Raw genomic sequence first — 23,013 nt, forward strand, 5'->3', positions numbered from 1 at the left:
TGTCAGGTAAAAATCCAGATTCTAGCCTTGTCTTAAAAAATCGGAAGGTCTGTCTCCATTGTCACAATTAGCTGGAACAGAGTGGCCACTGCCACCCTTAGACAGGGGATGAGCTGTCCAGCTGTCCACAGTTGCCTCCGCCTGTAGGAGGAAGAACAGGTATTCAATGAACTCTAAACAAGTAGTAATTCTATTGTTGATTAGACAGTAGGGAGTCGTGAGGACTGTGGCTCACTGGAGAGGGATGACTATGGTACGTCCTTGACCCTGGCCTACTTCACCTTGTGAGTGTCTGACTCTCTGGCCCTACTGCATCCCTGACTCTTGTCTTAGACATGAAATAGCATGGTCTTAACTCTTTTTTCTTCCTAGCCTCTGGGGAACCATACTCGAGACTCTTCTGAGGTGAGTCAACTGAGTCTCAATACCGACAAGCTTCTGAAAGAATCATCCTTCACCCCACTGCCACCCAGCCAGCCTCAGGACAGTGTGAATGGGCCCAGCCAGCCCTCTGGGGACAGATCCCTCCAAACCACCAACCCCCCAGATGTGGCTCCTGGAAATGAGAATGGCCTGGCAGTGCCAGCACCCTTCCGGAAGTCCCGGCCAGTGTCTATGGATGCCAGAATTCAGGTGTCCGAGGAGAAGCAAGTCACTGACCATGGCGGGGACCTCAGTCCAGCAGCCATCAGGTCCCAGAAAGCAAGCCAGAGCCGTCCCAACAGCAGTGCCCTGGAGACCTTGGGTTCCGAGAAGTTGGCCAACGGCAGCTTGGAGCTCCCCACCCAGGCAGCCCCGGGCCCGTCCAAGAGGGACTCAGACTGTGGCAGCCTCACCGCCTCTGAGAGCATGGACTACAACACCTCCCTCTCAGCCGACCTGTCCCTGAACAGAGAAACAGGGTCTCTGTCCATCAAGGTAATGCCACCGGTTCTACCACAGGTTTGGAACTGGAGTGTGTAGGATGTGCTGCCTGGTTTTGGTTTTGCAAGCCTTTAGTGGCTGCCTTCCCTTTTAAGTGGTTCATGAGGGTTGCTCTTCTTTAAGGAGCCTTGAGCTCAATTCATAGTGTAATCTCCAGAATATCTGCGTTCAGTCTGGGATTTAGTCATGCCGGGCAGTTGGCTCAGGTTTAAATTTCAGTTTGTGTATCCATTTAAGTTGGGTTTGGTGAAGTTCGGGAGAGAGGGGTCTAGGAGCGAAGTTCCCTTGTTTGCGGGTCAGCCATGTGGTCCAGCTGCTGACTGGTTGATTCAGTTACAGGGAGTGGGCTTAAGGCACTCTTGGGGCTCAGTGGCCTTTCTGGAGGTGGCTAACATTGTGAACAACAGTAGCCACTGAGCTTGAGGGCTCAGCATGGAGGCCAACACTGAGAAGTGCTTTACAGAAAATGGAGGCTCCTTCATCATCTCTGTGTACAGATGAGCAAGCAGAGGCTTAGGTGGGGAGTGGAGAGGTGGGCAGCCCCACAGACTTGGTGCTCTGAACCCCACGTGTCATTCTGCTCTCCCAGTGGAAGCCTGGCTGCCTCCTCACGAAGGGCTGATGCCCCCCTGCCCACACTGATAAATTTCAGGATGTTCTTGAATTCACTCTTGGCCACTTGACCAGGCCACACTGAGGGTCATCCCCAGCCGAGGCTGATTTTAGGGAAGATACTGAATCATTTTGTGTTTTTCTCCTGTTGTTTACTTGGTGGAAACCACACAGTAGAGACTCAAAAATATTTGCTAAATGAAGGGAAGTGAAAGAAGGAAAAGCAGCCAGCCAGCCCAAGAATTAGCTTCAGGAAGAGAAGGAAAGCACGGTTCTAACATGTTGCCAGGACAAAAACAGTGGCTCTAATGTACATGCAGCATCGGGGCCCATCATCTGCCTTAAGACAGACAGCCTGTCCCTTCTCGACTTAAAAAGACACTAAGCCAAAAGAAAAAAAAAGAGGTAATTATAAAAAATAAAGGGCACAGCAGGGTCTCCCTTGCCTGTTCTCACGGGTGTTGAGAACATTCCTTTACTGGCTGACTGGCAGTGAGTCAGGGAACACGGCTGTTCTGAAAGTCCATGGGCTGCGCCAGCACCTGCAGCGAGATGAGGAGCCTGTTACCTCGGGGTGTGTGGGGGAGGGCAGGAGGCCCCGTGATCCCGAGCAGTCCTAGTGGGAGGGGTGCGGTCCCTGGGCTCTTTTCCTCCCCACCACGCCCCATCTCTCACCGGTAGTCTGGAGTTGAGCCCTAGCACGCGCCGGCTGGGTACCGCAGGAGGATGAGAGTCGGGTGGGGCTGCTCAGTGCCGGTGGTGTTCGGGGCCCCCTGGAACCCCCGGGGGGGGGCGAGCCCTCAGGGAGTGAATGCTGGCCACTGGTCCTGGCTGAGCAGGAGCACGGCTTCAGAGCCACTTTGAGGGGATGGAGACTTAACTGCGGTACGCAGCCCTGGACTGCCTGCTTTTTTCTGGCTGGTAGGCCCTTGGGGCAGAGTCAGGAACGCAGGGCTGGGCTATGCCAGGAAGGGCCTTGGAAGCCCCTTGAGGTCAGAGCAGGGAGATACCATGATGACTCCAGGGCAGGCACACAGGCTCTCAGCTGAGTCGGGACCAATTTTCAGAGGGTATTCGAACCCCCCCCGAGGAGTCCTGGCCAGCACGCTGAGCAGTTGTGTCTGAAATGTGTGATTATTCACAGGAAGAGATAAAGATTATGAATAATTTCATGGGAGCTGCTCCAGACGGGTGTGACCTCCCATGGAGTTCAGGGCAGCTTGGGTTTGACTTCCAAATCAGTTATGAACTTCAGTTTTCTGGGCTCTTTGGATTTGGCACTGTGGTAGGAGATCGTGGTCTGCAGTCCTAACGGTCAGATATAAATACCAAGTCCTGAACCGTCGCCATGAGCTGGGCTCTGTGCTGTGTCCCCCATGCACTCTCTCGCTGTGTCTTTGTCAGCACCCTGGGAGGTGAGCACTGCTGTGCTCTTCCTCTGACGAGTTTAGGAAGCTGAGGCTTGGACAGGACAAGGGACTTGCTCAGGGTCACAGAGCCAGTACGTGGTAGAGGGAGGATTAGAACCCGGTTCTTTCTGGTGCCACGTCCTGTGTGTGAGAGTGCTGGCAGCCAGGTGTGGGGCCGGGAGGGGGCAGTGTTTGAAGGCCAAGATCAGGGGGAGTAGAGGGGATAAGCTCAGACACTCAGGATCCCAAGTGGGGAAGCTTGAGGCAAGAGGGGGATGATGGACTGCTCTGTCCTACCTGAACGTCGAGGCTGTGGGCCACACCCCTGTGTCACCCACGGGTTCTTAGCTGAAATCCTGAGCTTTGCCTAATGATTTTACCCTGCCAGGACTCAAGGCTGCACAATAAAACCCTCAAGAGGACACGCAAGTTCGTGGTGGATGGTGTGGAGGTGAGCATCACCACGTCCAAGATCATCAGCGAGGACGAGAAGAAGGATGAGGAGATGCGGTTTCTCAGGCAAGCCTGGGACGGGCTGCTGGGGGCAGTAACAGGGCGGGGTGTGGTGGGGGCGCTGTAGGCTCCTTTGGTTACAGAACTCTCTGTGTGTCTACAGCATGGAGTGAGGGATCAAGGACACAAAAGGCAACTGGTTTTGCTCCTGCACTCCCCAGAGCACCCATGCATTCATCTACCCATCCACCTACCTATTTACTCATCCACCTGCCCATCCATTTACCTGTCTGTCCACCCACTCATCTACCCACCATCCATCCATCCACTCCTTCATCCATCTACCCACTCACCCATCCACCCACTCATCTACCCATCATCCATCCACTCACCCACCACCCACCCACTCTCTCATCTACCCATCAATTCACCCATTCACCCGTCCATCCATCCATCCTCTCGCCTACCCACCCATCCATCCACTCAGCCACCCACCCATCCATCCACTCACCCACTCACCCATGCACCCACTCACCCACCCATGCACCCACTCACCCACCCATGCACCCACTCACCCATGCACCCACTCATTAACCCACCCATCCATCCACTCATTCACCCATCCACTCAGCCACCTACCCATCCCTCCACTCATCTATTCACCCATCCATTCATCTACTCACTCACCCACCCATCCATCAGTCCATCTACCCAGGTACTTGCCCGTCTACCAGGTTGGGGGACATGGTAGCAATCCAGATAGTTGAGGCTGTCGCCGTTGTAGAACTTAGACCTGATGGGCCAACACGTGATAAAAAGTCATCCCCAATTGTAGTACACGCTGTGAAGGAAGTACTGGGTGATACGATAGTGAGCCCCTGGGTTGGGGGGAGGCTGCCCTGTGTGTGGGAGACCCCGAGTGGAGCAGCTGGGGGGCGCACAGAGGGAGCTGCAAAGCTAAGGCCCAAGGAGTGACTGCTGGGCTTGTTTAGGAGGCTGAGAGGATAGGGTTGGAGTGTGCGGCGTGAGGGCAGCGGTCACGTAGGCCTGTGGGCCAGGGTGGAGTGTGGATTTTACCCCAGGGGCAGCCAGAGTAAGATAGCTGGAGAGTGACTGGCTTGCTTTTCCCTTCGGAAAGATGGCTCTGGAAGCTGCAGGAGTGTGGGCTGTAGAGGGCGACACTGCACAGGGTGACAGGGAGACCCTGTCCAGCACAGTCAGGCTGCAGGCTTGGGCTGGGGCAGTGGCTGGGAGGAGGGAAGAAGGGGTCAGTTCAACATACATCTTGGAGTCAGAACCAGTGAGACTGGTGAGGGGAGGAGCGTGTGAGGCAAAACTGTCTGCTGGGAGCCATCTCTGCACTTTGGAGGTGCTCAGGCCCCCTAACAGCCCTCCTCAGGGAGATGCCATTTCCCCAATTTTGTAAATGAGGACAGTGTTTCTTGGCAGGTAAGTTATTTGCCTTGGGTCACCCAGGTGAGAAGCTAGAGCTGCGATTCTAACTAGACCTATCTGTGGGAGGGTTCTAGCAGGCTTCCACTGGACCGGAAGCTTCCTGGGGCTGCCAGGGGTGGGGGGCTGAGCAGTCAGGGAGGCCTTGGAGCCACAGAGCTCCCTCGGAGCCAGACCTTTGCAGGATAAATTCATTATTAGTTGGAGAATATTTCTAGAACATCAAACACATTTATCTTTTAAAAAAGCACAAGCATTCCAAAGCCAAACTCTAGCAGTTTTGGATGCTCTGGGGCACTTACCCTCTCTGGGCACCACAAAGATGAGAGGCTGACTTTTCATCAGTGGTGTTTCTGCATTTCTGCATGATTGCATGTACACGTGTACACACGCGCGCGCACACACACACACATCCTGGTCATGGGGTTTGGGGAGGCTCACGACAGAGGGTGGGAGGATGGTTGCTCTTGGAGGATGACACCACCTTCCACTTTCCTGGTCGCCTGGGAGATGACCTGTTCTCCTAAGCTTCAGACCTCAAGGGCTGAGTTTCCTTTCCATCATCATCATCTCTCTGGGCAGTTCGGGTTCCTGGGTTGAAACTGTAGATCCCCACCATACCCCATCTAGAATTGATGCCCTCTAGCCCTGGCCCTAGGCCCCCACCCTTTTGCTGAGCAGAGGAGCTGTGTGTTGCTGAGGTTTGAAAGGTGAGTCTTCGCAGAGGCCGAGGGCCTCTCTCCCAGTCCGGAGGGCCAAGTGTCCTGTATACCCGGCTAGGCTGCCAGGCTGCGCAGGGGTGGTGGAAGGCTCTCATTGTTCCCTGGCTGGCTGCTGCCCCCCACTGCACCCCCAGTCCACCCCCTGGCCTTCATGGATGCTAGGATTTCCAGAGAATTGGGTCACATACAGGCTTTGAACTGTGTCACCAGATATTCACTTTCCCAGATTGAGGCTTCTAGGTCAGAGTTCTTTCTCCTTTTCCCTAAAATTGCTGGGGCCAGTGCCTTCCTTCTATAAGACATCAGTCTGTCTCTCGGCCTGCTTTCCCTTGTGGGAACCCAGGTGGGGCAGGGAGTTAGTGTTCGAACCTGGCCGCCCACCTTCTTTTGTATTCCTTTGTTTTTTGGTCAGGTGTTCTCTGAGCCTTAAGTTTCTTTGGAGTCAGGATTTCTGTGTCTTGTTAACACTCTCAACCTTCTTACTGCCCAAAGAGCAGAGGCTCAGATGGAAGCTTCTTTGTGGCTGTGAAGAGTGTCTCTGGTTTCCCAGAGACCTAGAAGCCTTTGCCTCTTGTTACGATCACTCCAGCAGCTACCACTTAGTAACAAAGTTAGCGAGTTTTACCACTTGTCTGCGCATGCTGGGGGGGAGGGGCGGGGTACAACAGGCATCCCCGCATTTAGCTCTCAAAGAACCTGAGAGGTAGACATGATCTGTGCAGTTTACAGATGCAGGAAGAGGGGCCTAGAGATGGAGTGACTGCCTGAGTGCACACAGCTGGAAGTCAGCAGAGCTAAGATTCAAACAATGTTCCTCTGACCCCCAGAAGCGTGCTGGCCTCTAGTTGGGGGGCAGGTGGACTCTGGCTAAGAACAGGACACAGGCCTCATGGACCCAAATCCTGAGAGCCTGCCAGGGAGCCCTGATTCATAGGAAGCCCACGTTCTTCATCATTTTCTTTTCTGATGACATAAATGATACATATCAATCTTTAGTGGATTTGCCCAGAAAGAAACACAGTTAACACTTTGGAGTTTATCCTGCAGTTATTTGTGTGTGTGTGTGTGTGTGTAAACACATAAACACATATACACACACATCGACAATATATGTGTTACAAAATTAAGGTGTACTCTGTGGTTTAGGTCAAGTTTTTATTGTATTGATATTTTGAATAGTTAATACAATGTCATGGTTCAAAATTCAAAGAAATGAAAACAAAAAAAAAAAAAGAAGAGGGTAAATAGTGAAAAATCTCCCTCCCTCCCTTTCTTGCCAGGCATCTGGTTCCCCTCTCTGTGTTAATATTTTATATGTAATCCTTCTTGAAGTACCGTGTTTAAATAGGAAAGTGAACACACACACACAGACATATAATTTTTTTTTATTTTTCTCCCATAAGGTAGGGTAACAATAATAGATCCACTTGTCAACATCTTGCTTTTTTCACTTAGAGATCATTCTAAATCTATTCATGTAGAATTGTTACATTTTTTTAAAAAAATTGTCCCATTTTTAATAGATGTTTTTTCATGTAATTAAATATTTTTTAAAACTTGATTTTTTTCATGGTTGTGTACACAAAATTAACATCTGGTGGATGTGTTTTAATTTAATTAGACCTATATGATGAACATTTAAGTCATTTTTAGTTTTGGACTATTATGAGTAATTTTGTTATGGATATCCTTATTCAGTTGTGCATCTATGAATATTTCTATAGAATCAATATCTAGAAGTGGAAATACTGTATCAAAAGGCACGAACTTATTACCAGTTGTCCTCCAGAATGTACCAGTCCATACTGGCAGGTTATGAAAATATCAATTGCCCCTCTTGCCTTTTTAATGAAAATGGAATTTTTAATTTGTACCTCATATCCATATTAGGTAATTTTAAAATTTCTTTTTGTTTTTTCTTTCATGTCTATTCGTGTTTTGTGTTCCTTTTTAAAAGTAGGCTCCTCCTGTTTTTCTAATAGATTTGTACATTGATTCTTTATAATAGATTCTTTATACATTGATATTAATGTTTTGCCTGTCAATAAATGTCAAGTTCAGCCTGAGTTCTAGTCCTGCCTCTGCCCCGTTCCATGTGCCAGCCTCCAGTGTCTCTAGCCAGAGTTAACGTGATTGCTGAGGTGCACATCCTTTCACTCTTCAGGCGCCAGGAGCTCCGAGAGCTTCGGCTCCTCCAGAAAGAAGAACACCGGAACCAGACCCAGCTGAGCAGCAAGCATGAACTGCAGCTGGAGCAGATGCATAAACGTTTTGAACAAGAAATCAATGTGAGTGTGAGAAAGGATGGGTCCCTGGAGGGCTTCTTGCTCCGTGTTTTCTTTAAGGGCAGTAGAGAGCCCAATTCCTGTGCTTTCCTGATCTCCTGAGGCATTGGCTTTGTAAACCCAGAATCTCATGAAAGCCCCAGTGCTTTTCTGAGTCATTCGGGAGGGTGTCCAGAGGGAGACTGACCTTTGTTGAGTACCATACAAGGTAGACAGTCCGGTCTGCCTTTTGCACATGAGGAAACAGAGACTCACCAAGGTTAGGTGACTTGTCCCAGGTCACAGGGCAAAGAGGTGGTTGAGCTGGGATTCAAGCCCAGGTCTGAAGATAAGCTCTGGGCTCTCCCCATCTTGCTTCCCATCTTCCTCCCAGGTATAGAGTGACTTTGCTGAATTTCTCCTTCTGCTCCTTCCAGGCCAAGAAGAAGTTCTTTGACACGGAGCTGGAGAACCTGGAGCGTCAACAGAAACAGCAAGTGGAGAGGATGGAGCAGGACCATGGTGTGCGCCGCCGGGAGGAAGCCAGGCGGATCCGGCTGGAGCAGGATCGGGACTACACCAGGTTCCAGGAGCAGCTCAAACTGATGAAGAAGGAGGTGAATATGTGTTGGGTGGAGGCTGGGGTGTCTAGGTTGCAAGTGATCAAAACCCCAGCCGAGCCCCACTTCAGCAGCGGAGGGAATTTGGGGAGCTCGTGTACCTGAGCTCACGTCATGTGTCTGGGTTTACGTGCTCCAGCTGCACCGTGAGGAGCCACTTCTCCATCATCTGGGCTCTGCTGTCTTGGGTTGACTTGACTCCCAGGCAGCTTCCTGGACATCCTCCCAGCATAGCAACCCCAGCTGAAAGAGAGCAGGGGAGAAGGAAGGGATGGCAGCCCAGGGGGATCTGAGATGCTTTGACCAGAAGGGGGAGCGGCTGCTGGGTGGCAAACGCAGTATGTCTTCTGTGCCCTGCCCTTCTTCTGCCCAAACAGCAGTCCCCTAGTTGGGACCCACGTGGCTCTTCTTCTCTTTCCTCTCCCAGCTGGAAGAGGAAGGGGGAGGTGGCAAAGAGGTAGATGGTCCTGAGACAAAGGGAGAGGGGCAGATTTCCCAGCCTGCCCTGGGGAAGGGCATCTGGGTCCCAAAGAACAGTGCACACGTCCCTCTGTGGAGCCTGTCACTGGCAGGCTGGGCCATAATTGTTGGCCATCCGCAGTCTGCAGAACAGCCTCTAAGGGTGGTCTGTGGTGCTGCCAGCCTCAGAGCCCAGCTCCCAGACGGCGGTGTGTGGGTGTGACATTTGTTGTATCCAGGGCGCCTCAGGCAGCTGCAGGGGCAGGGCTGGGGTGAGACATGTGGGCACAAAACTGAAGGGGGCGCCAAAAACCTTGGTAATCATCAAGATAAATAATATCCTAGTGTAGTGTTTTAAAATAAAAATTACTGCAAAATATTCATGATGAACAGAATGTCAGTTACTTAAAGTCAGTATCCAACAGGGCCAGGATTAGGGTGAGGTGATGAGTTTGAGTCCTGCAAATATAGGGCTGGATCCTGTCTGTATTTAAAATTTTGATATTCATGGGCCGCCTGGGTGGCTCAGTTGGTTAAGTGTCTGCCTTCAGCTCAGGTCATGGTCCCAGGGTCCTAGATCAAGCCCCACGTCAGGCCCTCTGCTCAGCGGGGAGCCTGCTTCTCCCTCTGCCTCTCCTGATGCTCTCCCTGCTGTGCTCTCTCTCTCGCTCTCTAATAAATAAAATCTTAAAAAAAATTTGATAGTCATGATTTTGGGCATGAATTCCAAAATTTTTAAATGTAATTTATCTTGATTACTGAAGTTTATGGTATTCCTTTTTATGCCTGAGATGAGTGCCTCACTGGCCTTACCTGGCCCTCCTGCTGAGAGCCAGGCCAGTGGGCTGGGGTACGGTGCTGATACTAAGCACACCCCCAGCTCCAGGGCAGGGAGCACAGGCTTGGGAGTCAGGCCTGGTTCTGAGTCTGGGCTCTGGACCACTAACTATGTTGAGCTTTGGACAGCAACTTTCCTGAGTCCCACTTACCTCCTATCAAAATGAGAGCTACTCAGCACCTCTTTTATTGACTATGCACACGTATGGCACTGTCTAGGTGCTGGGGGTACTGAGCAAAAGAGAGAGGAACCCCACTCTCAAGATGCTGTTCACTGCCACGGAAGCCAGAAGGTTTTGGCCATTATAGGTGTGCATTTTCTATACCCATCTCTTTCTCCTTTCCTTCTGGCACTCCCCAAAACACGAATATTACACCTTTGGTATTTTCCTGTAAGTCTCTAACACTTTAGTCTTTGTAATCCTTTCTCTTTCTTGTTCATGTTGTATAATTTTTATTACTTGCTCTTCAAATTCCCTGGCCCCTCTGTCACCTCCATTCCACCTTGGGCTCTGTCCAGTGCTTTCTGTGTTTAGTGTCAGATGCTGTATTGTTTAGTCCTAAGTTTTTTGCGTGTCTCTTTTTAAAAGATTTTATTTATTTGAGAGAGCACATGTGCGTGCATGTGGGAGAGGGGCAGAGGGAGAGGGAGAAGCTGACTACGCACTGAGCACAGAGCCTGACAAGGGGCTTGATCCCATGACCCTGAGATCATGACCTGAGCTGAAACCAAGAGTCAGATGCTTAACCAACTGAGCCACCCAGGCACCCCTTGTCTCTTTTTTAAGGTTTGTATTTCTCTGTGGCAACATTCTGTCTTTCCATTAACCTCAAGTATGTTTACCTTCACCTGACGGAGTGCAGTTATAATAGCTGCTTTAAAGTTTTTGTCTGGTAATTCCAGTGTCTGGGTCATCCTGGAATTGGCATGTGATGGTTTTTTCTTTGAAAATAGGTCTAGTTCCTGATTCTTTATATGTTAAGTTTGGATTTATCATTGCCATTTTGAATGTTACTGTCTGTAGACTCTGGGTCCTGTTACAGTCTAGAGAATGTTGACTTTTTTATTTTAGCAGGCAGTCTGATCCTGGTAGGCTCAGACCATAGGTTCTGTCTTGTCTTCTGTGGGTGGCGGCTCCAATCATAGTGTGGTTTTCAAAGCCCCTGCTATACTGCTTTGGGTCTGTCTTGTCCCGCTCAGCTCGGGTTAACTTGAGATGTGTGTGGACTCATGCACAGAATTAGGGTTTCCCTCCTTCTGCTGCCTTCTCTCTGGGATTCTTCCCATACACTCTTTGACCCGCACAAGCCCAGAACATGAGGTTTCTTAGAGTGTTAGTGTTTCCACTGCACCACTGTGCAGGTCTGGGACTGGAGCAAAGCCAGGAGCACAAAAGGAAAAAAAAAAATAGGAAACTGTCCTAACCTCTTCTATAAGTTTTGGCTCCTCCATGGTCACCTGTTTTTGTTTACTTTTCAGAGCCCTTGGGTAGTTCCTTTTTGTATTTTACCAGGGTTTTTCATTGTAGTCAGTAGGAGAGAGAGGCTGCTTTGGCTTACACTCACCATGCTGGAAGAACTCCCCTGGAATGTTTTTTGATCATGGACAGTATTTTTCCACCAGCTGCTCCTAAGAGCCCTGTCAGTGAGTTTGGGGTGTCAGACACCTGGAAAGGTGTGGGTTCCTCAGAACTGTCTCAGGAACTCTGGGTGCCTTAGAGAGAAATGTCATGAATCTCTTCTCCATCTTCTCTTATAAAAGACAGAAGCCTATTTCCAGCTGGCTTGAGTATGCTTGCTGGCCTCTGGCCAGGAGGGCAGAAATGTCACTAGGAATCCTTCCTTTTCAGGTTTTGGCATTGCCTCCTGGCACTGAGTTTTGTCTCAGGCAGGCCCCTCCAGGATGGCCCACCGTGGCCTCCATCCTCCCAGTTTAGAAACCCCAGAGGAGAGAGAGCAGCTTTCCTCGATAGTTCCGGCATACATCCTAAAGCTCTCACTGGCCCATCTGGGGTCATATGCTCATCTCTGAACCAGTCCCTGAGGCCAGGGCATGGAATATGGTGACTGGCAGCCTGCGTCATGTGCCCGGCCTCGAGCCAGATGGAGGGGGGGTGGGTGCAGTCAGCCCCACCTGAACCTCAGGAGCTGAGGAGACGGTGCCTGAAGTGTGTCTTCTTAACCAGGGAGCTAGCACTCCTGAGGGGTTAAAAATAGCTTTGGTTATTATAATGGTTTAACAGATTGATAGTTTATCCATGGGATTACTATTTCATGGGGGCAGGTGATTAGGAAGAAAATGTCTAAAGGTTGAGAAAGGCTGCCCTAAGGGAAAGGGAGGTGCCGCCATCAGAAGGGGGCTGGATAGCAAGCAGCAAAAGCAGCGCCTCTTCGCTCTAGGCGAGTCCAAAACCGGAGCCAGCAGCAGACAGGAGTAGGCCAGTGGGGACCACCTATCCGAGGGGCGTGGTGGAGAGTGGGGCTGGAGGCCAGTGTCTAGAAAGCTGAACCCTGTCTTTGGTCTCCCTGACCCAGGAGTTCAGGGGTGAAGACTTCTTTTCTAGGAAATGTGAGGAGGGAGCCTGACCCTGCCACTCTCCACTATTTCTGGTGCAGGTGAAGAACGAGGTCGAGAAGCTCCCCAGGCAGCAGCGGAAGGAGAGCATGAAGCAGAAGATGGAGGAGCACGCACAGAAAAAGCAGCTTCTCGTGAGTCCTTGCCCCTCAGTCGGGGAGCAGAGGGGCTGGAGAGTCCCAGGTTTGAGACCCTGAATGATCAAGTTCCCCCCCTGTCTATGCCCATGCCTTGCCCCTTGCATACCCATCTCTCACTCTGAGTGCTGAAATCCAGCCTATCCTTGTTAGCACCTTCCCCAGGCAGCCTTCCTTGACTGCTCTCACTCCAGCTAGAAGTGAGCTCCCTGGCTTCTGGACACCCAGCCCTTTACATCTACCTCTTCCAAAGCGTTTAGTGCCTCCTGCCTCGTCTTAGGGCTGTTTGCATGTCATATCTCCTTGAATAACCCAGTACATCCACCTGCCCACTTGGCATCTTTTGGAATCTCAGGTGTCAAACCCACGATCTCTCAGGCCTGGCCCTGTTCTTGGATTCTGAGGGGGCACTGTCCTCCATCCTGTGTCAGGCCAAAGCCTTGTCATTGTCATTGCTGACACCTCCTTTCCTTCCAACCCTTTATCACCTCCTAAAGCGTGGGTTTTTTTTTTTTTTTTTTTTGTTTTTGTTTTTTTGAGCTCCAAACTGTCTCTGGATCTCGTCACTTTGTCTGCATCTCTGTGAGTCTCTAGCTATGGTCATCTTTTGCCTCGACTGCTGCAACAGCCTCCCAGCTAGTCTCCCTGCTTCCTCTCTTGCTCTCCTACAGCTTCCTCTCCCACCAGCCAGTGTGATCAACATGAACTCCAAATCTGACCGTGTCACTCTCCCCCTATAGCCTTGTGTCTTGAAAGCCTTCAGTGGCTCCCACTCTGTCCATAAGATAAGACCAGCCTCCTCATGTGCTTACAAGGCCCGGTGGGTCTGGCTCCAGAGAGCCTCTCCCACCTCGTCTCAGTCCCCTCTGCCCCAGCCTCACCAGCCTTGTCAGACCATGTACTCACTTTCCTCCCACTATGGAGTCTGTACAGTTTGCTTCCTCTGCCCCCAAATGTACACTTAAAAATGCTTTGTATATTATCCGGTTTAGCATTCATGGCTTACCAGGGTGGGTGCTGTTCATTTTTCCCTTTGCAGAGGAAGAAACTAAGGCTCAGGGAGGTGACTCTCCGGAGTTAGCAGTATGGGGCACGGCCCCAAACTCAGTCTGTCTCCAGACTTCATGTTCTCTCCAGGACACCATCATACTGTCCTACAACCTGTCCCTTGATGCTATCATCAGAAAAAGAATTCCGGGCTGGGGAGGGTCGGGGAGACGGCCCCCATCCCCACAAAGGGAGAGCAGATTGACTCTTTAAGGAAGCCATTTTGGCAGTGGCATCGAGAGCCTCAAAAATGTGCACATTCTTGGCTTGGATCTTCTGTTTCTAGAGACTAGTCCTGAGGATAAATCATCACAGAGGTTTACAGATAGTTAGCTACCAGATTGTGAAGAGCAGCACCACCTAAAATAGAGATAACCTGGAAACAACCTATTAGGTATTGGGTGAATAAGCTAGGGTACATCTGGGCCATGAAATATTTTTAGCCATTAAAACTCATTTGATAGAAGATTACATTATGACACGGAAAGGTATTTTTACTTTTTAAAAATTACAGTAAAATAGACCCAACAAAAGTTAGCATCTTAACCATTTTTAAGCGTACAGTTCAGTGGTATTACGTACATTCACACCATTGTGCCAACCATCCCCATCACCCATCTCCAGAACCCTTAATCTGGCAAAACTGAAACTACTACTGAATAAATAGTAACACCCCATGATTCCCCTCCCCCAGTCTCTGGCAACCACCATTCTACTTTGTCTCCACGAATCTGACCTACTATACATGGGATCATACAGTATTTGTCCTTTTGTGTCTGCTTTACTTCAATTAACATGCCCTTGAGATTCACCCGCGTTGTAGCATGTGTAAGAATTTCCTTCCTTTTCAGGGCTGAGTAACGTTCCACAGTGTACCTATACTACATTTTGTTTATGCACTCTTCTGTCTGTGGATAGTTATTTCTCCCGTAGCTATTGTGAATAATTCTGTTACGAACATGGGTGTACAAATCTCTTAAGTCCTTTTACGTAAACATGTTTGTATAGATACCCCAAAACCAGTTGCTGCTCCTGGGTGATAGGATTTGTGGGGATTTTTGTTTTTGCTTAGGTGTTCCCTAAAGTATTTAAATTTTAATTTTTAACTCTTTATTATGGCAAATTAAAAATATAGGCAGAAAGGTACAACCGGAACCCCCTTATTTTTTTAAATTTTTTTATTGTCAGGTTAGTCACCATACGTTACATCATTAGTTTTTGATGTAGTGTTCCATGATTCATTGTTTGTGCATAACACCCAGTGCTCCACGCAGAACGTGCCCTCTTTAATACCCATCACCAGGCTCACCCATCCCCCCGCCCCCCTCCCCTCCAGAATCCCCGGGTTGTTTCTCGGAGGCCATCGTCTCTCCTCCGGAAGCCCCTTATTACCTGATCTCGGGAATTAGGAACTCATGCCCCCTCACTCCCCCACCCTTCTGTGTTATTTTAAATCAAATCCCACACATCCTGTCATTTCACCTGTAAATGTCTCAGTAGGTATCTCTCAAAAAATCCACAATACTATAAACGTACCTAAACCTTTAAATAGTTAACAATTACTTATTGACACATTTGCAGTTGAATCATTAGTTACATTTCCAATGGTCTCATTAATTTTCTTTTTTACAATTTGATTGAATCAGGGTCTACATAAAGTGCACGTGCCACAATTGGTTGCCGTGTCTCTAAGCCTCACATTTCCCCACGTATGTTTTCTCTGCCGCTCGTGATGACTTTTCTTCTGTAGCAACAGTAGAGGGTGAGACGCCAAGGCCGGCACTAAAGGTCTGTCCTCCTCCCTCCCACACAGGACCGGGACTTCCTGGCCAAGCAGAAGGAGGACCTGGAGCTGGCGATGAAGAAGATCACTGCTGACAACAGGCGGGAGATCTGTGACAAGGAGCGCGAGTGTCTCACTAGGAAGCAGGAACTCCTTCGAGGTGGGTGCCAGAGAGTGGGCTCTGCTAGGAACTGCTAGGTTCTTCTCCATCCTAACACCAAACAGCATCCTTCAGAGTGAAACATGGGGACAGCTCCCACTGAAGTCAGGACTGAGGCACAGATACCAGCTGTCACCAGCATTATTCCTGGTAAGGGAGGGAGGGATGTAGGGTGGGTGGAAATTGTAAATAAGTACACCGGGTGAACAGGGTGCCGGGGGTGGGGACAGTATTGAGCCCCTTATAAGAGCTATCACATATCGAGTGACTGATCTGCCAGGCCGTGTGCAGTCTTCATGGCTCAATCTCCTTGAATCTTCACCTTAATGCAATGAGGCATTTTTGTAGATGAGAAAACGGAGGCTTGCAGAACGACTGTGCTTTGACTCGTGTTGCTCGGCTAATGGGTGGTAGAGTGGGCCTTGACCACGGATCTCCTCTTGAAGCTGAGCTCCTAACCACGCCTGGTGTGGGGGGGGCTCTGACAGGTTTGCACACCAGCGGGTCCCTCACAGCACGGGACCTTCCAGAGACCCCAGTGTGGGCCACTCCCAGAAGGAGGGCAGAGAAACTCCTGGGGAGAGAGGGCTTCTGTATCTGGATGGGGTCACTCAGCAAGGGGGTCCTAGGGTAGAGCTCTGAAGGGCAGCAGGGCTTAGGGTCTTTCTGTAGCCCTGGCTTTATCTCATCTCTGCCTAGCAGATGTTTGGTGTTTTGTGGGGGTGTGCAAAAGCAAGTGGGCTCTAAATGGCCAAAAATCTGTTGTTTGAGCTACATGTAAAACAGTTGGATGGGTGAAAGTTTGAGTGTGGCGCCTGTGGGCTTTTGAGCCAACGGTGCAGCCTGTCGTGAAGAAGCAAAAGACATGGGGCCAGGGGACCAGCACCATCTCTGGCTTCCTGACACAATGAAGAAGCTACAGCCAGCGCTGTGATGGCCCACACAGCTGAGCAGTGTAGATGCCTCAGTACTTGGGTGCGGGGCAGCAAAATGGGGTCCTGGATGTTCTGACGTTCTGAGGAGTCATAGATGTTTCAGGAAAGCCCGCATTTTCTTTTTTTGTCCCATGATGTCGAGAAGAACCACCCTACTTGTGGGGCAGTGGTTCTGATTTTGGTCAGGAAGCCAAATCACCATTCCGATGTACTGTGGGCGGCTATCGGTTTTCACAGATCAGAATGCAGTGCAATGAACTGACCATTCTTAGTGGGTTGAGCACCAGCCCGCTCTGTGTCTTGCAGGGCATGAGGTCTTCATCTGACACCAGCTCCCTGCCTGTGGCTGAGCAGAGGACCAGCTAATAGACTTCCAGTGATAAAATGCCAGATACTTCTGTCTCAATCATGTATATATAAGGGACGTACAGTGGCCAAGGAGGTGTCCCCCATTTTCCAAAGGAGGGAATAGTGACACGAGGGCTGTCCTGTCCTCTTCATGGTGCTTCATGAGCCCTTCCCACCTGCCCATTAAGAAACACTGAACATAAACATGTCTCCCAAGAACGTTTCTCCCTCTGTGGTGTGGTTGTACCCATTTGGCAGAGGCAGGAATGGAAGCCCGGAGAGGGTTTACCGCCTGTCCCAAATCCTAGTGAATGAGCTGGGCTCCAGCCTAGGTCTCTGGTTTCTCTGGCTTCTGACTCCAGTCACTTCCTGGTGTACCACTCCCCTGGGAGCTATCATCTGATGCTGGGCAGGGCCCAGTGGGGTTCTGGCCATTAGCATCTCATCAGGCCTCATCCTCCACAGACCGGGAGGCAGCCCTGTGGGAAATGGAGGAGCATCACCTGCAGGAGAGGCACCAGCTGGTGAAGCAGCAGCTCAAAGACCAGTACTTTCTCCAGCGGCATGAGCTGGTGCGCAAGCACGAGAAGGTGAGGAGGTCCCTGGCTGGGCGGGCCACCAGGGCTGCCACAAAAAGAGCTGGGTAGGGTGGTGAGGCCACACTGTGACGGGGAGCCCCTTGAATACGAGCTGTGCCCCCAAGAGGAGCCAGGTGTTGGTCATGGTGAGGCCCGGGGAGGTTCTTGGGATGTCCTGCCTCAGGTGGAGGGGCCAGGAATAGGGGAGACCATGCAGGGCAGCAGACGGGAGCTCCCTCATGGACTCCCTAGGGTGTGTCTTTCACTTTTTTCCCTTTTCCTTCATCTTTCCATTTTCCCCTTATCTCTGTCTTTCACATGCATTCCCTCAGAATGCTTTTAAGTCTCAACTTAAACACCACCTCTGCCAGGAAGCCTTCCTTAACCCCCTCAGACCAGGCAAGGGCCCCTGCTCTTTGTGGCCAGAGCACCCTCAACTTCTGTGTGATTGTCTGTCTTGGCTTGATGCCCTTAGTGGGAACCGAGACAGACAAGCCGAGGTATGCGTGTACAGTGGGTAGTTACAATTCCTAATCTAAATGCAGTGATGACGGTCAGCAGAGGGCTATGGCGGCTCTAACGAGGGTGCCCACCCTGGCTAGGAAGTCAGGGGAGGCTCCTTGGAGGAGATGATGGCCATGCCAAGTTTTGAAATACAAACATGTGTTAGGTGAAGGAAAAACTCAAATTTAGTAAGACTTTTAACTGACACCTGCCATCAAGAATGATGAACTGTCCCTGTTAGTGTACATTTTGCCCTGAAGTATTAGCTTTAATGGCCTGCCACCACAGATGATACAAGAAGGCATTTAGAAGGTAAAAATCCAAAACATTAACAAAAAGTAACATTTTCTGTTCTCACTTTAAAAATGAACAGTAGAAGTAAAATGATAGCAGCCTTGCTCTGCTGAGCATTCGGGGCCACACGGGGCCTGGGCCTCTCCTCACACCCCCCGGGGCCCAGAGCACACGTGGCCTCAGGCCCGGCTGGCTGTCCCCTCAGGAGCGGGAGCAGATGCAGCGCTACAATCAGCGCATGATGGAGCAGCTGAAGGTGCGGCAGCAGCAGGAGAAAGCACGGCTGCCCAAGATTCAGAGGAGCGAGGGCAAGACGCGCATGGCCATGTACAAGAAGAGCCTCCACATCAACGGCGCAGGCAGTGCCTCTGAGCAGCGCGAGAAGATCAAGCAGGTGGGGGCCCTGTGGGTGTGCTGCAGGTTTGGTGGGGCCTGAACCTTATATGGATGGGGGAATAGAAAATATAAGCTGCAGCACCGGGTCTTGGAGGAGGAGTGCCAGTCACACCCTCATCAGCCCCTGCTCTGCTGGACAGAGGAAGAAGCTTGCTCACGTTCCCTTTCGGATGCTGGTGCCTCAGTCCTGCGGCTTCCTCTGCTGGTAAACCCCTTCCTCTTGTCTACTAAGACGCCCCCTGCGTGTCACCCCTGTGTCTTGGGGACGTGGAGTCGGTGGCCGTGGGCCTATGTCACAACAACACAATGTTGTGTCCCTACCAGCCTGGGTCTCAGCTCAGGAGGAGGGCATGCATAGCCTGAATGCTGTAGGGCACAACTCGGGTTGTGCACAAAGCAGCCCCTCTGACGGGTGGAGGTCGGTCCCCCGGCCAGGCCTGTGGCCCTCTGAGGCACTCACCCTCTCTCTGTTGCAGTTCTCCCAGCAAGAGGAGAAGAGGCAGAAGTCAGAGCGGCTGCAGCAGCAGCAAAAACATGAGAACCAGATGCGGGACATGATGGCACAGTGTGAGAGCAACATGAGTGAGCTGCAGCAGCTGCAGGTACAGCCCTCCCTGCCCCCCTTCTTGGACTGCCTCAGTTTCCCTCAAAGCAGTCCACTCTCAGGGACCAGAGACTCTCATCAAAGGAGCCTGGGCTAAGACCGTTTACATCCTGCTGTGTAATACTGGCCAAATCCCATCCCCTCCCAGGCTGTGAACGGCTATGGGGTGGGGGTGAGAATTCCTACTTTGTAGGACTGGAGTGAGGCTCTGTAAATGAGATAACTGACTGAAAGTGCCTTGCCTGGGGCCTGGCCGTGGCGTGCTGCTGGATTTCTTGGTCATCACTGTGTCTTGGGACACGGTGTCCCAGTTATCCTCATACCAAAACTAGACATTATAAGTAAGGAAAACAGCAAACCACTCTCTCTCGTAAAGACAGATGCACAAATCCTCAACAAAATATTAGCAAATGGACTCCAACAACATATAAAAAGAATCCAAGTGGGCTTTATCCCAGGCTGACTCAACATTCAAAAATCAGTGTAATCCAGAACATCAACAAGCTAAACAAGAACCACATGATCACATCAACAGATGCAAAAAAGCATCTGACAAAACCCAACACTCAATCATGAGAACACTCTTAGTAAACTAGAAACAGAGGGCAACTTCCTCAATTTGACAAAGAACACCCACAAAAACCTACATCTCATATCATCCTTAATGGCAAGAGGCTCACAGCTTTCCCACTGAGATCAGGGAAGGGTATCCTGATGTTGTCAACCTCTTGGTGACCCCTTTCCCCGGGGAGATCCTGACCTCTTCAAGATTCCTGACTCCTGAGCTTGCCCCATGCCTGCAGGGCGCCACCCCAGGAGCTGGTACTTGGCGCCCCCTTGTGGTGGAGCAAGGCATTGCCATACCTGAGGGATGGGCCAACTCAAACCTCTGATTTCAGGAAATTGCTCAGGCTATTGGACCCATGTGGCAATTTCGGGAGAGGCAGAGAGGTGTGGAGAAAACATGACAGGCGCTGAAGCCTGTCAGGTAGGGACTCTGCCATTTGTTGCTGTGTGAATTTTAGCCAACTCCCTCACCTTCTGCATCTGTTTTCCTATCCCTGCCTCATGGAGTTACTGGGAGCATTAACTAAGAGAACCCATATAAAGTCCCAGGGGCCCAGCTCCTGGCAGGTCAAAGGTACTCCATGCTGCTAGGAGTACTGTTTCTAACTAAACCGATTTCTAAACTCTCAGAAGCCCAAAATGAAAATCCCCCAATAGGTTTCACTCTTCCAGCCCAAAACGTTGAGGTATCTGGATGAAGGTACTTGCCCCTTACTTTATATTCTCTGTGAGGAATCAACAGGGACTTGTCCCTTTTGCCTGTGAGAAATTCTACATAACTTTTGTGAGACGGATAACTTACCTCAGAGAGAGAACGGTAATGTTGGGAGTGTCTCATTCAGGTCCATGTCCTCATCCTTACTACAAATTTCTCCTGAAGAAATGACATACAATACAGAAGATTACATATATAGTGAATCTTAACTCTGGCTGCCATAATGAAATACCAGTCTGGGTGGCCTAAACAACAGTTTATTTTCTCACAATTTTGGAGCCTGGAAGATCAGCTTACCAGTGCGGCTGGGTTCTGGTGAAGCCTCTCTTCCTGGCTTGCAGATGGCTGCCTTCTTGCTTTCTCCTCACATGGAAGAGAGAAAGAGAAAGAAACCTCTTTAGTGTCTCTTCTAAGGACACTAATCCCATCATGAGGGCCCCACCCCTAGGACCTCAACTAAACTTAATTTTTTCCTAAAGGTCCCACCTCCAAATACCATCACACTGGGCATTAGGGCTTCAACATATGAATTTGGGGGAGACACAATTCAGTCCAAAGCACAAATACAATGCTATTTAAAATAGTGAAAATTAAGAGCAACCTAAGTGACCAGACATAGGGGAATGTTTAAGAAAACTTGATGAATCCACACTGTGGGATATTCTGTAGGCATTAAAAATGATTATGAAAAATGTTAATTCTTTGTAGAAATGTTTACATTATAATGTTAGGGGTTGGGGGAAGCAGGTTTCAGAAATGTATATACAGGGTGAGCTAAACAACACTGAGAACATCTAAACTGTTGCAGTGGTTTGCCTCTAGTGGTGGGATTAGGGGACTTATTTTTATTTATTGTTAATGTTTTATAGTTTTGTTAAAGTGACATATGTTCATGTTGAAAAATTCAAACAACACAAAAAAGCACAAAGAAGAAAGCTGCAAATTACTGCAGATCCCATCACATAATAAGAATTATTAACATGAATATTCTGAAATATTCCTCCAGGCATATCTTGGTATCTATGTACTTATAGAGTTTCATATAAATTATAATCAAGGAGAAGAAATAAAAAATGAACATAATGCTGGTGCCATCACGACTACAGCATGAGGTACGCTGCAGCCTTCTCCACCTCTGCCTTCTGAGTTTCTTACCTGTTCTGTCTGGAATTTGTTCCAGAATGAAAAGTGTCACCTCCTGGTAGAACATGAAACCCAGAAGCTGAAGGCTCTAGATGAGAGCCATAACCAGAACCTGAAGGAATGGCGGGACAAGCTTCGGCCACGCAAAAAGGTAACCATGTCTGGGCTTGTGGGCTCGGTGGTAGGCTCTTCTCCATGCTGAACCACAGGTGTCTGCCTACAATGTGAATACAGATATAAATAAGATACGGATTTATAGATTTACTTGAAGAAACTGGCTCATACAGTTGTGGATGGCTGCTAAGTCTGAAATCTGCAGGGCAGGTTGCAGATTGGAGACCCAGGGAAGAGTTGATGTTGCAGTTTTGAGTCCCAGGGCAGTCTAGAGGCAGAATTCCTTTTTCCTTAGGGGAACCTCAGTCTTAAGGCCTTCAACTAGTTGGACGAGGCTCACTCACATTAGGGAGGGTAATCTGCTTTCCTCAGAGTCTACTGAGTTAAATATTAATCACATCTAAAAGTTTCTTCCCAATGACATCTCCATGGGTGTTTGACCAAACAACTGGGCACCATGGTCTTGCGAGGTTGACACATAAAATTAACCATTACAGGTCCTCAGTGTGGTCAGTTTTAAAGTGGATGTGAATATTGTGCGGTGTGATGCAAAAAGTTATTAGCCAGCTCATAGAACAGACCAAGGACATACTCCTTTCCTTCCACTCCTAAACTCTCTGAGGAGAGAGCTACCCCCTAATTGCCCTTGATCAGGTATCCTGAAGCCCTGAGGTTTGTTCCACCATCATACATCCGCTCTGCTTGTTCTAACTGTGCTCTGGACAAGAGGCAGCTGCCCAGCTCAGCTGTCTAATGGCCTTGGGAGTCCTTGAAGTGAGGCTTCTCTATCTGTGTTAATGGAGCTTTTTGTCTGGAAGCTGGCCACGGTCCCAGACCTTCCTCTTAGCAGGCCTATGTTTATCATTTTCTCTAATCACGGCCTGTTGGGACTTTTGAAATCAATAATGCTCCTCCTGACATAGGTTGACTCTGGTATCAGGAAATAAATGTTCACCTGGTTCTCTTATGTGGGTGTTCTATATCCTTGGCACATCCTGAGAGAGAGTTTGAAAATGAATGATCATGTTGCCTCTAGCAACTGCCTCATTATTTCCAGGGCACCTGGATTTAGGGGAGGTACCACAGTGTATGTCTTGGGAGCTGCATTGGATTTTGCCTGTCGGGCTGCTATTATGCAGAATTCTTTTTTTTTAAAGATTTTATTTATTTATTTGAGAGAGAGAGAGAGAGAGAGAGCACGAGAGGGAAGAGGGTCAGAGGGAGAAGCAGACTCCCCGCCGAGCAGGGAGCCCGATGCGGGACTCGATCCCGGGACTCCAGGAGCATGACCTAAGCCGAAGGCAGTCGCTTAACCAACTGAGCCACCCAGGCGCCCCTCAAATAAATAAAATCTTAAAAAG

At 49.7% G+C, this 23,013-nt stretch overlaps 1 protein-coding gene and 1 long non-coding RNA gene across 9 annotated transcripts in view; one reads left to right on the plus strand and one right to left on the minus strand.

Moving 5' to 3' along the window:
* STK10 (serine/threonine kinase 10) overlaps nucleotides 1-23,013 on the plus strand; it is a 117,793-nt gene that overhangs the window by 82,578 nt on the left and 12,202 nt on the right. The window contains exons 9-18 of the mRNA XM_025867035.2: nucleotides 373-918; nucleotides 3,334-3,464; nucleotides 7,737-7,860; nucleotides 8,274-8,453; nucleotides 12,369-12,461; nucleotides 15,325-15,454; nucleotides 17,203-17,327; nucleotides 18,319-18,507; nucleotides 18,986-19,111; nucleotides 21,576-21,689. Of these exons, the coding sequence (XP_025722820.1) occupies nucleotides 373-918; nucleotides 3,334-3,464; nucleotides 7,737-7,860; nucleotides 8,274-8,453; nucleotides 12,369-12,461; nucleotides 15,325-15,454; nucleotides 17,203-17,327; nucleotides 18,319-18,507; nucleotides 18,986-19,111; nucleotides 21,576-21,689 (1,758 nt within the window). The remainder of the gene's footprint in view (nucleotides 1-372; nucleotides 919-3,333; nucleotides 3,465-7,736; nucleotides 7,861-8,273; nucleotides 8,454-12,368; nucleotides 12,462-15,324; nucleotides 15,455-17,202; nucleotides 17,328-18,318; nucleotides 18,508-18,985; nucleotides 19,112-21,575; nucleotides 21,690-23,013) is intronic.
* Nucleotides 10,627-23,013, minus strand: part of LOC112820071 (uncharacterized) — a 64,213-nt gene continuing 51,826 nt past the window's right edge. For 5 of the 8 annotated variants that reach the window (XR_003207033.2, XR_012377236.1, XR_012377238.1 and 2 more), the window contains 4 exons: nucleotides 21,551-21,755; nucleotides 20,693-20,758; nucleotides 20,483-20,554; nucleotides 15,453-16,735 (listed from right to left, as the gene is read on the minus strand). This is a non-coding gene — a long non-coding RNA (uncharacterized lncRNA). Of the gene's footprint in view, nucleotides 11,952-15,452; nucleotides 16,736-20,482; nucleotides 20,555-20,692; nucleotides 20,759-21,550; nucleotides 21,756-23,013 lie in introns of those variants that run through there. The other 3 variants (XR_003207034.2, XR_012377241.1, XR_003207035.2) reach the window with 3 other exon arrangements.

This window comes from Callorhinus ursinus, unplaced genomic scaffold, assembly GCF_003265705.2.
Source record: "Callorhinus ursinus isolate GAN/ISIS: 27379988/994484 unplaced genomic scaffold, GSC_fseal_2.0 scaffold3, whole genome shotgun sequence".
Classification (NCBI taxonomy): domain Eukaryota; kingdom Metazoa; phylum Chordata; class Mammalia; order Carnivora; family Otariidae; genus Callorhinus; species Callorhinus ursinus.